The sequence below is a fragment of the Aulostomus chinensis genome, chromosome 23, assembly GCF_037954235.1.
Source record: "Aulostomus chinensis isolate RoL2024-O1b breed Wild chromosome 23, RoL_Achi_v1.0, whole genome shotgun sequence".
Classification (NCBI taxonomy): domain Eukaryota; kingdom Metazoa; phylum Chordata; class Actinopteri; order Syngnathiformes; family Aulostomidae; genus Aulostomus; species Aulostomus chinensis.
This window is the reverse complement of record NC_141342.1, coordinates 1,476,001-1,491,075: the sequence shown is the minus strand read 5'-3', so window position 1 is coordinate 1,491,075 and position 15,075 is coordinate 1,476,001. Positions and strand designations below refer to the sequence as shown.

Genomic DNA, 15,075 nt, shown 5'->3' with positions numbered 1-15,075 from the left:
CCAGTGTATACAAAGAAGATTCCAACACCTCATTTTACAACTGAGATAGTCTTTTCAGCAGGCACAAGTAGGAGGTTAATAACTGACTAACTTTATTTCTTTAAAATGTTTTTAACAAATGCAGTTCAGCTGCTTCCAGATCTATAATTCTCAATATGTAGTTTTTCTGATCAGATTTTAAATGAAAAATGAGACAGAACAAAAAAATTAAGTAAAAAAGAAAGTTTTCTCAGTTGCAGTGTTTTTAAATACAGAGGTTGAGAATTTTCTGAACCAAATTTATTCAGTATTTTCCATGAAAAGTAGTAAATGTTTACTTCTGAGTATTTATATATCATACCAATTCTGTGCAGCTGCTTTAGTTTTAGTTAAATTTACAGCTTGACACAGATGAGCCAAAACATATAGTGTAAAGAAGAGACAATACCATCATTTAGAAACATGTATTACACTAATTGCAGTTCATACAAAACAGTCACTGAATCTTTTTGCCTCATAAGTTTCGTTGGTTTCAAAGTTCAGTGACTCACAAGGTCTCTTTTTCCTGTCGCTCCCTCTTTTTCTGCTGACTATAGCAGGTGCCCTGGAATTCACCACAAAACACTCCATACTCACACTTGATGCTTTTGGTGTCCTTCTTTCTCATGCTGAGGTTTCAGTTCTAAGAGCCAGAAGGAGAAATGGCGAGGGTCCATGCTGCTTTACCCGATCCCCCCAGTCAACAGGAAGAGGACAATGAAGAAGAGAAGGTTTTTGGAAATATTTTTGCAGAACTAGAATCTGTGGAGCTGCCTCTGGGAACCACATTAAGGTAAACTCATGCAATATGCACATTTTATCCTCTGGCAACAATTGATACTAGAATAAACAGAACCAATACAAAAAACTGATTTCTGAACTGACTGGCGACCCATCCAGGGTGAACCCCGCCTCACGCCCGAAGGCTGCTGGGATAGGCTCCAGCCCCCCTGCGACCCTTAACAGGATAAGTGGTAGAAAATGGATGGATGGATGGATTTCTGAACTGCAGCTGCACAAGAACTGCATTTAAGGAAGCATAGCTCTTATTGGCCTTGACGATGTGGATGCAATATTGTCCCACATATAGAGATGCGGGCTGCACGGTGGTGCAGTGGTCAGCACTGTCGCCTCACAGCAAGAAGGTTCCAGCTTCGAGTCCCGGCTCGGGCACAGGATCTTTCTGTGTGGAGTTTGCATGTTCTCCCTGTGCCTGTGTGGGTTCTCTCTGGTACTCCAGCTTCCTCCCACAGTCCAAAGACATGCAATTGGGGACGAGGCTGATTGATACTCTAGATTGAATGAGGTAACTCTAGGTATGAATGTGAGTGTGAATGGTTGTTTGTCATTATATGTTGGCCCTGTGATGGACTGGCGACCTGTCCAGGGTGAACCCCGCCTCTCGCCCGTTGACGCTGGGATAGGCTCCAGCCCCCCCACGACCCTTAATGTAGGAAAAAGCGGAAGACAATGGATGGATATAGAGATGCCTTATGTTATCAAATTAATTGAATATACATTGCCATGAAATATCTAGTGTTACGGTAGAACATTCAGAATTTTAAACAAAAAAGTTGAAAGTTAAACCCACACCCTCATTAAGGAATCAAAGAATGATTTTTGGACTTCAACACTGCCTGAAGTGAATCTCATCACTGGCTATTCCCGTCAAAAGACATTGCCAAAAAACTGAAATTTGGCAAAGGTAAACTGTAGGTCTTTAAGGTACTGAATAACAGACGTTTTTTTCTGAGTCGACTAAAGCTGAAGTGCGCCCCCTGCAGGCCACATATCATACTTGCCTGCGACTCGCTGCAGCTGCGTTGACAGACAGCCATAATGCACGCATAACAATCATGGCGGAGAATGAAACCCTGGAGTGTATAACGGAGCACGAGCGGATTTTACAGGAAATTGAGAGCACCGACACGGCATGCGTTGGCCCTACTCTTCGGTAAGAATGAATAACATCTTAGAAAGCCTTTGCTAATAATAATATGTGTGTGTTTGGTGGCAGCACTAACATTCTCAGACCTTTTGTTCAATAGCTAGTGTAGCTACCCTAGCAACCGGCAGGCTAACAAATTTAGCTAAAGAGCTATATGGCATCGAAATGAAGCGTTCACTAGGGTGGCTAGTTAGCTATCTGGCTAACATTGACGACTCTCCCCTTCATCTAATACAGCCTTAGTGAAACCGCACCTATGATTAAATCTCTAGGTTTTGAGCATTGATGAATGATTTGTGACCTGTCAAAAATGTAAACACCATTTGTGGGTGTGGCTTTGGGACATCCCATCTTTTTAACGTTGTGCAGCTTCCTATAGCTAACGGTGCTAGCAATACCTGTTAGTCATTTGATAGAAATCAGTATATTACTGATGTGACGGTCCGTTAAATTTACCTAGATTCACCATCCTGTCCCGCAGTGTTCGGTTGTCCGAGTGCTTGCTAGATATTCATTTAGTAAATGATGTTTATGTGTAATTGATCAAACGCGCGTCTGGCTAGTGCAACTGTGGTGTGGCATACTGTCTACAAAATTGGCTTTTAAGGCCGTAATTAATTAGTTCGGTTCTACTAGTTCACAGCGGAGTAGCTCCAGCCGAATAACTCCTGTCGAATGCTGCCACCTCTCTCACCTGTCCCATGCCCGCAGGCCTTACAATCTCCTAGCATACCTGAAGACACCAAAGAATGTATGCTCCAAAGGTGAAAGTAGTTGTCGCTACGATCGTTTCAGTGACTGTTATCATACAGCTTGTCTTTTGAATTGTCAACCATGTCACCTTGGATTCGTCGTTGTCTTGTCCTAGTCCTCGGATCCCGCACAGCGGTGATTGCTCTCAAGCGTTTGTCCTTTATCTTTTTGTTTTTACTGTACTGTTTAAACTGTTCCAAAAATAATTATTGTGTTTTTTGCAGTTATATAGTTGCGCAAACTAGCATCGCAATTGTGAGTCAATTAGTTGTGCAGCCCCAATAGAATACCATTTCCAGACTGGTAAATCGCGGCAGTAGCACAAGTTTACTGCTATGGATGTAGTTTATAGTGGATCTGGACTGCATAATATTGAGAGCAAAGAGGGCTGAGAATTTAAGTTCAACTCCTCTTCACTTCAAAATATTACACCACACACAATGATTTCCATTATAAATATAATTTATTGAGATATTGACTCTCTGACCGTCTTAATGAAAACGGTAGAAATCTTAAGCTAGTAATTGTGTAATTCATGGCAGCTGTTGTGTTGGATTGCATTACATTGCACTGGCATACTGAATGACATGTAAGTGACCATGGTGATTCGCCCAGTTAAAAAAGAAAGGTTATTCTTATGAAACCTGTCTTCTTCTTCTCCTTCTTAGAAAAACACACAGCTTCCAACAATTAGAATATCTATTCTTGTACATTATGTCTGTAATACTTAACATACAGTAGCAGGCATGAACACAGTGTTAAAAGGTCAGGTTTTTTTACCTGCCACATTGGTTCTTTCTGTGCAGGTGCACACTGTGTAGTCTTTCACTGAGGGTATTTTTAATAAGGATAATTAGTGTTCCACTGTTTGTGCAGACATAATCAGCTGCCAGCCACAACATTTCACTGCTGTTTCAAATGACCTCTGAAACAATTACATGGTCATTTTCAATTATCTTTTATATATTTGATCATTTTTGATCACAACTGAAATGATGTGCTATGAAATTTGTGGATGTGCTCAGTGTATTTCAGTGGACAATGAGACATAGCTACTTGTGCTACTTTTATATCTATTTCAGCAATATCTTTAAAAATTTATATGCTGAGATATAAGGGATGTGTATTTCAAGCAAAAAATACTAATCGTTATTAACTGGGGACTTTTGGATTATTTTTCAAAGATTGACCTTCACCGAACGCTGGATGGACTGAAAACCTACAATATTGCAAATGTATGGAGTGTGACTGACAGACTGAGAGTAGAGCAGCTGATTGGAACAGACCATAACAAACATAGCAGGGAGTGTTCAATGTAAAATAAGTGTAACAGCTCAAGTTTAGAAACCACGTCTTTCCGTCCCAGGGACCCCATTAATGAGGTTACTGTGCCCTTTCTTTAGCCAAACATTTGCGATGTTTTAATTTTGACAGAGCAGTCCTTCATATTGTATTAAGAAAATCTTGTGGAGCTTATATTATCATCCACTTGGTTGGTTGATTAATAGACATTAGTCTAGAATTGCTGTTTTGTTGTGGTTAGCAGTCAGTCCTGCTCCTTCCTCCTGCCTTAGTGCCTCCAATGATTTTGCTTATAATACAGGATTTTTATGTTTGGGAATCAAGGCACTTAAATATTTTGCAGGTCTTGTAGAAGTAGTTACAACAGATTATTTCACTGAGGTAGTCACTAAACCATTAATTACACTGGATGTTAACTAGTTCTTTTTCTGTTGTTTAAAGGCAGTTGGCAAACAGGTTTTAGGCTCATTACCACCACCATTGATGACTGGGGAAATTAATGATAAATTGTGTCATTTTTTTATACGAAAAATGCTTATGGCATGAAATAAAGAATACAACCCCCCCCCACAATTGACTATGAAACACAACTGAGCCTTTTTAAAGCAAGATTCCATGTCTGTCTTGAACACTGTTTTGCTCAGTTTGACCTCCATGTAATTTTCGTTGAATGAAAGTGACAGCATTCCTATCATGCAGGTGCTTTGTAACAGCCTAGGTCATTTTAAAAATTGCACAGCTATATATTGCTGCTTTTCTCAATTTTTTTCATTGATTGTTTAATTTATTGTTTGGCTACATCACTATTTGTGGTCACAGCATCACCCTATCATATCACAAGTACATGTTCATAATAGGTTAACTACATTGTTCATAAATATACTATATCTGTATTGAAAATGAATGAGATCAGAGACAATAGTCCACCAGTCATCTGTAACACTGCATGATGATGATGATATATCATCTGCACACAGAAGTAATTTCCGGAAAGTAATTTGTGTACTTCTCTCTTTATACCTCTCAAATACAGTTGTGTGTGCATGCTTACAGGAAGGTTCAATTGTCATTATGCACACCTCACTTGCTTATGAACAAGGTCATGAAATGACTTGATAAAAAAGAAAGTAAATTACTCACGGAAGTGAATTTTTCAGCTTTTCTTGTATGTTGCATGCTCTGGCCTGAAATTATTGTTGTTAATGTCTTGAATATTAGACAGGGGCAAAACATCCATCCATCCATTTTCTAACGCTTATCCTGTTAAGGGTTGTGGGGGGGCTGGAACCTCGCCCAGCAGCCTTTTGGTGAGAGGCAGGGTTCACCCTGGACAGGTCACCAGTCCGTGGCAAGGCCAACATGTATAGACAAACAACCGTTCACACTCACAGCCACACCTACTGTCAATTTAGAGATTCCAATTAGTCTAGTCCCCACTTGCATGTCTTTGGACTGTGGGAAGATGCCGGAGTACCTGGAGAGAACCCATGCAGGCACAAGGAGAACATGTAAACTGTGGAACCCGGAACCTTCTTGCTGTGAGGCGACAGTGCTAACCACTGCACCACTGTGCCGCTGGGGCAAAACACATTATTATTATTATTACTACTACTACTACTACTACTACTACTACCACTACTACTACTACTACTACTACTACTACTAGTAGTAGTAGTAGTATCCATCAGTCCAATTGCTGCAGCACCTGGGAACCTGTTGGATTAACTCGGGTTGTCTGCGGGCCATGGGGTATGTATTTTGCAAACTGTTTTAGACTCTTTAATATAAGGTAAGTGGAAACTGGTGTTGTCACGAGACTTGAATTTCACAAAACAAGAAATTCAATACAATACTTTGAAAAATACTTAATTACATTTCTATATAAGACAGGGAAAAAGTGACATAACTGGGAGCATAACATTTCTGATTCATACCCAAAAATACATACAAATCAAAAACATGACATTTTCCTCAAAAATTACTAGGTTAGAATTAGTTTGTATTAAAGTGATTTTAACCCAAAAATATACTGATATACTATACACATAGACTTGGATATGAGCTATGAAACAAACTGTAAGTCTTATTGTTAATATCAGTTGTCTCTTCCTGCTTTCTCAAGTCACAAAAGAAAGTAATGAGTGAGGAAAAATGTCCTCATAAACCTTCAAGAGATACGTATTTGTGTCTACATGAAAGGCAAAATGCACTTATTAGGTGAAGCATCACTTAAGCACACGCTACCATGCCATTACTATCTTGCCGTCTATTTTCCTCTCAAACTGAATTGTGCTGTCTAAGATTCCTGAGGTCACTTTAGGGAATTAGCTTTGAGAATCTCAAATGGTTGTTGGGCCAACAATTTATCAATATTTTTCTTGGCCATCATCTTGTTAAATGCTTTAGTGATGTTGTGATGGGAGGGGTCACAGCATCTTGCTTCACTGAATTCATTTGTTTGTTTTTACATGTTTAGTACTTGTTGTAGACTTGGTCGTGTCCTTCCTCATCTTGTGCACATTTGTGCTCAAATGTAAAATAGGTCCAAACAGTATGCTGGGTGTGTTCTTTGTATAACCACAATGGGTTGTAGGGGCTTAAGACTGCAACAGTCTGCAGCAGTTGGCACAGTAGTTAGGACTGCTGTCTCACAGCACAGAGTTCCCAGGTGGACATCGCTGCATACTGCTCCATAGCAGGATGGGTTAAATGCATGGCATAAATCTAGCTATGGGTGGCACGGTGGTGAAGTGGTTAGCACTGTCACCTCACAGCAAGAAGATGTTGGGTTGGAGTCCCAGCTTGGGCACTGGATCTTTCTATGTGGAGTTTGCATGTTCTACCTGTGCCTGCATGGGTTCCCTCCGGGTACTCCGGCTTCCTCCCACCGTCCAAAGACATGCAATTGGGGACTAGGCAAATTAAATACTCTAAATTGACTGTAGGCTTGGCTGTGAGTGTGAATGGTTGTTTGTCTATACATGTTGGCCCTGAGATGGACTGGTGACCCGTCCAAGGTGAACTCCACCTCTCGCCCGAAAGCCTCTGGGATAGGCTCCAGCCCCCCCGCGACCCTTAACAGGATAAGCGGAAGAAAATGGATGGATGGATGGAATCTAGCTGTACAGTGTACATGTGACAAATAAAGTCTTCTCTTCTGCTGTCAGTGTCAGTTTGCTGTTTAAGAAACAAGAGAGCAAATAAACACAGCTGGTATTGGTGGTAGTAAGGAGAAATAGTATTTGTACTGTCTCAAAATATGTAGATCTGTATGTATTAAAAGCAAGTTGGTAATTTTGACAACGCTAGAAGTAACATACTGTAGCTTGTGACTTTCGGGGGCTTTCATTTTTGGATGAAAGGATCATGTGAAATTGTTTTGTAAAATATGGACATTTTTGAATGTTTTTTGTTTTAGCAACCTTTCTCTTTGACAATACTGAGATAAAAGTATTTATCTATTATCTATCTATTTAAAACTACGTTTTTTTTGGGCCATTCTTATATGTCATAATTGCAGTCAGTGTGTTTTATAGTGTGTATTCCTAGATATGAGAAGCTCATCTGTAATTTCTGCACTGGTGGCTATCAGCATAGATGTGTCATTGTTTTGCAACGTGTGACTGTCAGAAAACCGAACTGGGTTTGAGGAACTTATGAGCTGCAGTAACTTCTTTAGTTCTGTTAAAATATGACCAAAATCCTCATACCCATCCACCAACAACAAACATGATTTCTTGCCTGTGATGTCTGGAGATTGTGTGGCAATTGAGCCACCGTTTTATCGTTTGGACCATATGTAGGACCATTTTTATTCTGGTGTATGTTAGTTTTAGGTTATCTATTATTTTATGTCGAAAATGCTCTCCCAGAAGTACTCTTAAACTGTATCATGTACAGTTATCCAAATTTAAAATTGACATTTCACTACTTTGTCACTAGATGGAGTTGTTACTCTATATGAAGTGAGTGGTTATTTCAGATTGCATATGCCCTTCATGGTTGCATTTCTACGTCTACATCAGAAGCAAGAAAATAAATAAAGACAGACTATTGGGAATATTTTGCTCCCTCACTATTCAGTCAGCTTTATGCTTATGGTCAGTTTGACTTTTTCCAACTCTATTTTAAGCCAGACTAACAGCTCCTGGCTGATTCTCATATTTTTTCAACATCTACACATTTCTAACCTGAATTCAAATTTTTAAGAGTAAAAGAAGAAACAATGCTAGATAAATTGAATATGATATGAAGCAAAGTCTCCCTAAAACATTAGCTGCTTACATTCAATAAAAATAAATTAATATCTGTAGGAAGTCGGGAAATAATAACGAATAATCCAACAGTTTGACAACAGATGATTTTTTTTTTTTCAGTTGGTAATTGTAAGTGAATAGTTGTAATTGACTGTGGTAGAGTAAGATCCAGAGAGTGCGTCATAATGCACTTCCTGTAATTTATCCATCCATCCATTCATACATTTTCTATTCAGCTTATGCGTCAATGGTCGTGGGGGGGCTGGAGCCTATCCCAGCTGACATGGGGTGAGAGGCGGGGTACTCTCTGGGCGGGTTGCCAGTCTGTCACAGGGCCATCAGGAGCAATTAGTGGGTCAGTATTTTGCTCAAGGACACTTCGACATGGTCACCGGGGGAAGTGAGGATCGAACCAGTGACCCTTCAGTTGCTAGACGGCCACTCTACCTCTGAGCCATGCCGCCCTTTTTCTGTAATTTAGTTGTGTATTTATGCAATAAGCTGTGCTTCAGACATTCTATTATGTTGCCAAAATAAACTGGGAGTGAGACCCACGATTTGAGGGATCATACGAAACTAATCCATCAAAATATTGAGGAAGGTGGTGGGCAGCTGCATTGGTGTGTCTCTTGGTCACTGAGTAGTAAGCCACAGGAAAGGGAAAAGGAAATTTCTGTGGAAAGTCTAGCTTTAATTAAAAACATGAAAAGATTTGGCCATGTCATTCTGAATTGCTTGCCCTGATAGCTTTTACATGAAACCTCCATAGGGAGTTCCACTCAGGGAGAGCTAGTTTTTGTCAACAGACAGGCTCTTGATGAGCACACACCCCCACTAATGCTAATTGAAGTCAAAACAAACAGTTTTCCACTGCGTTAAAGGGATCTGTTAAAAAAATGTAATAGGTGCCTCCTTGGCCCATGCTGCACCCCTCCACTAAGTTCAGCTGTGTAGTTTTGGCGTAGTCCTGCTAACAGTCTGACAAACAAAGCAGCAAATGGCACATGACCTCCTTGGCTGAGCTAAAACAAAAAAGGCAGTCAGCCTTTTTTCTATATCTAATGTACTCGATGTGTGGAGGAAATTAAAGTCCATGGTAATAGATCCCACCCAGTTGTGATACAATTAATTAATTGTCATCATAAATTCACATAGAATGTAGAAATATACACTCATATAGCATAAACCTGCTGACAAACTGCTATTACAGTCAAGCTCAAGGTCTCTCTCTCTCTCTCCCTCTTGCTCTCTCTCTCTCTCTCTCTCTCTCTCTCTCTCTCTCTCTCTCTCACTCACACAAACACACGCACATGCAGACATTGTAATACATATACACACAGCCATCTGTGTCTGTTGAATCCTGGCCAAACTATGACAGAATATTGTGGTTGATGGATGATCAGTAGTGATTCATAGCAGGTTTCTTTACAGCAATGTGCAAACTACTGGCCACCTGGGCCTCCCCCACTACCACAGTACTGTCATATCTCAGTGGTTTTGGTCAGTACAGACACATCCATGTGGATTTTAACCTTTCATGGCACACAACACTATTTATCAAAAACTGTATTAGAATTGATTAAACCTGTGTAGAAATCTTAATCACTTCCCTGCTCAAACATCTGAAATATCTCCGCTATAGTTTGTTTGCATTTTTGGTAACCTTATTAAATCTAATTAAAGCCAAACACCTGATAACCAGTTCTCAGCTATACTTTCAGAGGTAAATAATTTGATCCTTCATGTTGCTGTAGCCGAAAGCAATCAGGGCCAATGTTAGTTATCTGCGAAGATCTCACCTTTGGTCATGCAGCTCATTAGGCTGCAGAAAAACAACACTTTCTCACTCATTATTCCATCCATCTATCCATTTTGTACAGCTTAAGCCTGGTTTATGCTTCTGCGTCACGGTGACGCCGTACCTACGCCGTCGATGCAGACCCCTACGCGGACCCAACGCCATAGCCTGACGTGCACCTCCAAAAAATCCTGACTACGCGTCGCATTGACATGTCATGACATGAACGTCAAGGACTGTGATTGGTCCACTCAGAGGAGGTCGCTGAATGCATGAAGAGGTGGAAGAACCTCCGCGACAAATATGTGTGTCTCCGGAAAAAAATGGCCACAAGAAGTCATGTTTGTCATGTTCAAAGTTTACAGTTTGATTCATGAAAGCAAACAGTCGTTCAAAGAAAAGCACTTGACTTTCTGTTGTAAAAAGTTTTGTTTTGGAATCTGGCAAGAGCCCCCCGAAACCATACAAAGACACAGCCACACCCCCCTAGCGGCTTGGTGGTGATTTGCACAGCAACACGTTCCCTCGATGCAGAACTTTGAATGCTCAATGATTGCGTAGGGTCTACGCTGTCGCCACGACGCAGAAGCATAAACCAAGCTTTATCCTTTTAAGGGTTACGGGGGGGCTGGAGCCTATCCTAGCATTCCTTCGGGTGTGAGGTGGGGTTCAACTTGGATGGGTCACTAGTCCATCGCAAGGCCAACCCATACAGACAGACAACCATTCACACTCACAGCCATGCCTACAGTCAGTCTAGAGTATCGAACGAGCCTAGTCCCCTTTTGCATGTCTTTGGACTGTGGGAGGAAGCCTGAGTACCGGAAAGAACCCACGCAGGGACAGGGAGAACATGCTAAGTCCACACAGAGCTGGGGCTCGAGCCTGGAACCTTGTTGCCATGAGGCGATAGTGCTCACCACTGCACCACCATGCCGCCCTTCACTCATAATTCCTTTTAAGTAAATATAGATATTGAACAAGTGACATTGGGTTGGTTTTAACCCCTTTGAACATGATGAAGTCACGATGTTTGTATAGCACCATTTTACAACAAGGGTTTTCAGGCAGAGCACTTTAAATAAATTTAAAAGGTATGCCTTAACCTCTTTTCTCTGCTGTCCATTCAACCCCTCTCTTTCCTCACTTTGCGTTTTTGTAACAGGTCTATTTACGATGACCAACCCAATGCCCACAAACGCTTCATGGAGAAGCTGGATGCCAGGATAAGGAATCATGACCGTGAGATCGAGAAGATGTGCAATTTCCACCACCAAGGCTTTGTGGACGCCATCACAGAACTTCTCAAAGTCCGCACTGATGCAGAGAAACTCATGGTAAGAAAGACAGGTGTAAAGATGACTTCAGGTTAGAAAGGATGACTGTTTGCTTTCTCAGTATACCAGTCTTTTGTTTTTTTCAATGTTTGATGAGGTACATTACAAATCATTTTTTGAACAAATCTTCAATCTCGATTGTGTTCAGCTGGACTAATGACATGGGAAGCATCCCTAGGACTTTGCATTGGCAGGGATAGAGTTTCGTAGGGATTTCATATTTTATCGATTGATAGGCCAGCTTGGTAATAAGTATTATGGGTTGTCTCAACCAACAAGTCAATGAGATGTTTACTTTGGATATGGATTATTACAGAAAATAGGCTGTTCAATCATATTGATGTCAAAAATGCAATCATTAGAAGTAAAAAGCTAACGTTAGCCTATGTGAGTCTTATCACCTTGGAGGGATAATGTTAATGTTCCCAATGCACTGTTCATATCACCCTGTTCCACTTCTGGCCCAAACAGGACTACCCAGGTGTCTGTGAAGTCAACTAGGTCAGAGGGCATTTGTTTGATTGAAGTAAAAGGCAAATGGACAACTTCTCTCCATTTATAAAAGCCTTGATTATTGCCCAGTGTGTCTCTGTTACTATTACTCGAAATATCTCACTTTGCTATTACCATTGATGGATTTGCTGTTGCTGTTCTATTGCAAAGAGAAACAAGAAGAACTGGTGATTATGTAGTTGGTCCCGCTAGTGTGGAGGCTTCACTGTTGAAAGGATTGTCATCAAAAAGCCGACTGGTCAATTGGGTCATGGCTCTCAGCCGTGTGACAAGAGCAGATAGTTCAAAAATCCCCATCCAGAATTGAGAAGTTTGTCACTGAATCTGTGAGAAAGAGCCTGTCACAAGCCATTAAACTGCATGAAAGGCCCAGTGCACCGATGATGGGTTCGGGTCCCTGCTGCCTGGTTAATCTGAATTTGCCTGCTTTTGTCCTTGCCCCTTCATGGACAATGAGCTGATTACAAGGCTGAGCAGCTGCAGGAAGGGAGGTAGAGAGGGAAAAGAGAGGGCATGAAGAGGGGGGCAGACACAGTGAGGAAGGAGTGATAAACATGTGACTTCCCGTGTACAGATGAAGACCAAGGAATTTATTCATTCAAATATCAAATGTCCATGTAACATATTGATGATATTATTAACTTTAGATTTAGATATCTTATCCAAGGGGGGCATAATCAAGGGAGACTGGTTGAGTGGGTTGGTATCTCTAGTAGAGCTGAACAACAGAGTGCATTTTTCTTGGCCGATTCCGATTTCTGTTTTTTTTGTTTTTGTTTTTTATTTTTTTGGTGACCTGCCTTTAGTGATTTTTGTCTACTCTGATTTTCTGTCTATGAACTATACTTGACAGAATATAAAAAAACCTTAAAAATCAACTTTTTCTTCAACAGAAATTTTTATATTCATAATAACAGAAAATATTATTGTTATAGTTTCCCCGAAATCGCAGTAGGTTACCGGATCTTTTCTTATTTAAACTACTGCAGATTAAATGAATAAAATTCGATCCTCCTTGAAAGAGGAACAAATAAAATTGTACTGACAATGAGTTGTTGTATAGTATACCCAGCTGTGTCTGGCATATCTTTTACTTATACAGGAAGCAGTTGAAGAAACCAATGAAAGATAGGAGAAGCTGGAGGCTATGTCTTGGCTCTGAGCTCTGCCTACTAGCTTTAGGCAAGGCACGTGACAGTGACTGGCAGGTGACTGGTCAGGCTGAAAACCAGCCGACTTCAGCCCCTGGTCAGGCAAGCGGTGATAATCTTGAGTAAAACAGCAACAAACTAATGAGCACAATTCATACAACAGCATGGAAATAAAATTAAACTCAAACTATTACGAATAGATACAATTAAATATATATCTCTTAAATATCATTATTTTGTAGAGAATGAAGCCAAAAATAAAAGTAGGTTAATTAAAATTTAGTTTTAAAGGTTTTGTTTTGTTTTTTAAAACTTTTCAAAGAGTTTGCCCCTTTTGCTACACATGGGCATGTCCCACAATTTTGTCACATAACACATCCAATCTTGGACATGTATGATAAGCTGTCGGGACTCCACCATCAGCAGTATGCGTGGTGGCAATGTAACCTAATGCCATCAGAAACTACAATGAATTTAAGTAATCTTAAACACAGTCCACCCCTTCTGCATTCAAGCAGCAGTGTGCTCCAGCCTCATTCATTCACCAATGAATTTGAAAAAGAGCAAAAGATACTACAGAATAATAGTTTCTGCTGCTTTTACTAAAGCTAATACTAACAACCAGGCTTTTTATGTCTTTCCAGTGTGCTGACATAAAACGTTACACGCTAGAAAAAAAAACATTAAAGCATTTCCTCCTTTATTTATAATGGGGACAGGATATGCATTTTAAAGTGGGTTAACCACAACCTTGAGATTCTTAAACTCCTTCAACGTTATGCTTAAAATAGTACGCTGCTAATTACAAGTTACTGACTGTGTTGGGTGGACAGCTCAGCTTTGTGGTAATAAGCTGGCCCCTACTTGTTTGGAGCATGAGTTTTAAAGTTGGGCAGCACGCTTATAATAGCGTTTAGCATGTCACACCGTGGCTCATTGATGTGTTTTAAAAGTTTTTGAAATATGTACCAGGGTTTAGATAAACAGATCATACATGTTTGAAGGATGCAATCATTGTTGGTTGCGGTCTTTTCATTGGCTATGTCAGCAGTAAGGAAAATATTAAAGTACTATTTAAGATAAATGGGATGTAGTTGAGAGGAGGTAATGGGATGGTATGTTTTAAAGGGTGATTAAAAGTAGATATGTGGCTGGTGTGTACTGAAATGCTGTCTGCTTACTATTCAAGGGCCAAGTGACAGACACTAATCGGAGACTACAAGAAGCTGGGAGGGAGGTAAGACCCTGTATACATGTATGCATGAATGTGTATGGTTGTGAACTCCAAGGGCAGTACGGGATAAGACACGACCATGACCATTCTTAAACCCAGCAGTCAACAGTAGTGGCCTCTCTCTTACTGACTCCCCCATGTCTGTTTTTCACTCAGGTCACAGCTCAGACAGAGGAGGTGATTCGTTGTCGGATCCAGCAGAGGAACATGGCCACAACTGTGGAGAAGCTCCAGCTTTGTCTACCAGGTATCCCAGTCCATATACATGAACTTTCACTTTAAATATGTACATGGCACCTATGATAGATATTTTCAGAAGATACTTCCATATTTTTTTCCTAGCTCCTTCAGCCAATAGGCCGGGATCATATTTGGGTATTTGGAAGGTCTGATTTTCAATACCTTGCCTTAAATGCGGACTTTTTCTCTCTTATCATCTGACTTGTTGGTCATACACTTCTAACTCTGAGGCTCTCTGGGTCCTTGATTTTTATTCCTATCAGAAATACTGATTCTTCTTTGATATGGACATATCAAGCGATGTGTTTTAGCATAGGGCACACACACTGGTGACGGTCATGCTCTACTAGTGGTGCAACAAGCTAAAATAAGACAGATGATTCCAGTGACTATGGCTCTACTAAGTGACTGTAATCAGCACCCCAATTTTTACATTCTTTACTTGAGTGATTTGTTTTTTAAATAACTCCTCTGACAAATACTTGGGGGTTTACATTGATAGCGGGGTTTACATTGATAGCATGC

General features: G+C 40.5%; 1 protein-coding gene across 7 annotated transcripts in view; it reads left to right on the top strand.

The window, feature by feature from the left end:
* The first annotated feature begins 616 nt into the window (after window positions 1-616).
* The window catches only part of exoc6 (exocyst complex component 6), a 54,112-nt gene continuing 39,653 nt past the window's right edge, over window positions 617-15,075 (top strand). For 4 of the 7 annotated variants that reach the window (XM_086194791.1, XM_086194789.1, XM_086194790.1 and 1 more), the window contains exons 1-4: window positions 617-811; window positions 11,241-11,412; window positions 14,266-14,313; window positions 14,467-14,557. In XM_086194791.1, the coding sequence (XP_086050917.1) occupies window positions 681-811; window positions 11,241-11,412; window positions 14,266-14,313; window positions 14,467-14,557 (442 nt within the window). In that variant the 5' untranslated portion in view covers window positions 617-680. Of the gene's footprint in view, window positions 812-1,850; window positions 1,973-11,240; window positions 11,413-14,265; window positions 14,314-14,466; window positions 14,558-15,075 lie in introns of those variants that run through there. The other 3 variants (XM_086194793.1, XM_086194794.1, XM_086194795.1) reach the window with 1 other exon arrangement.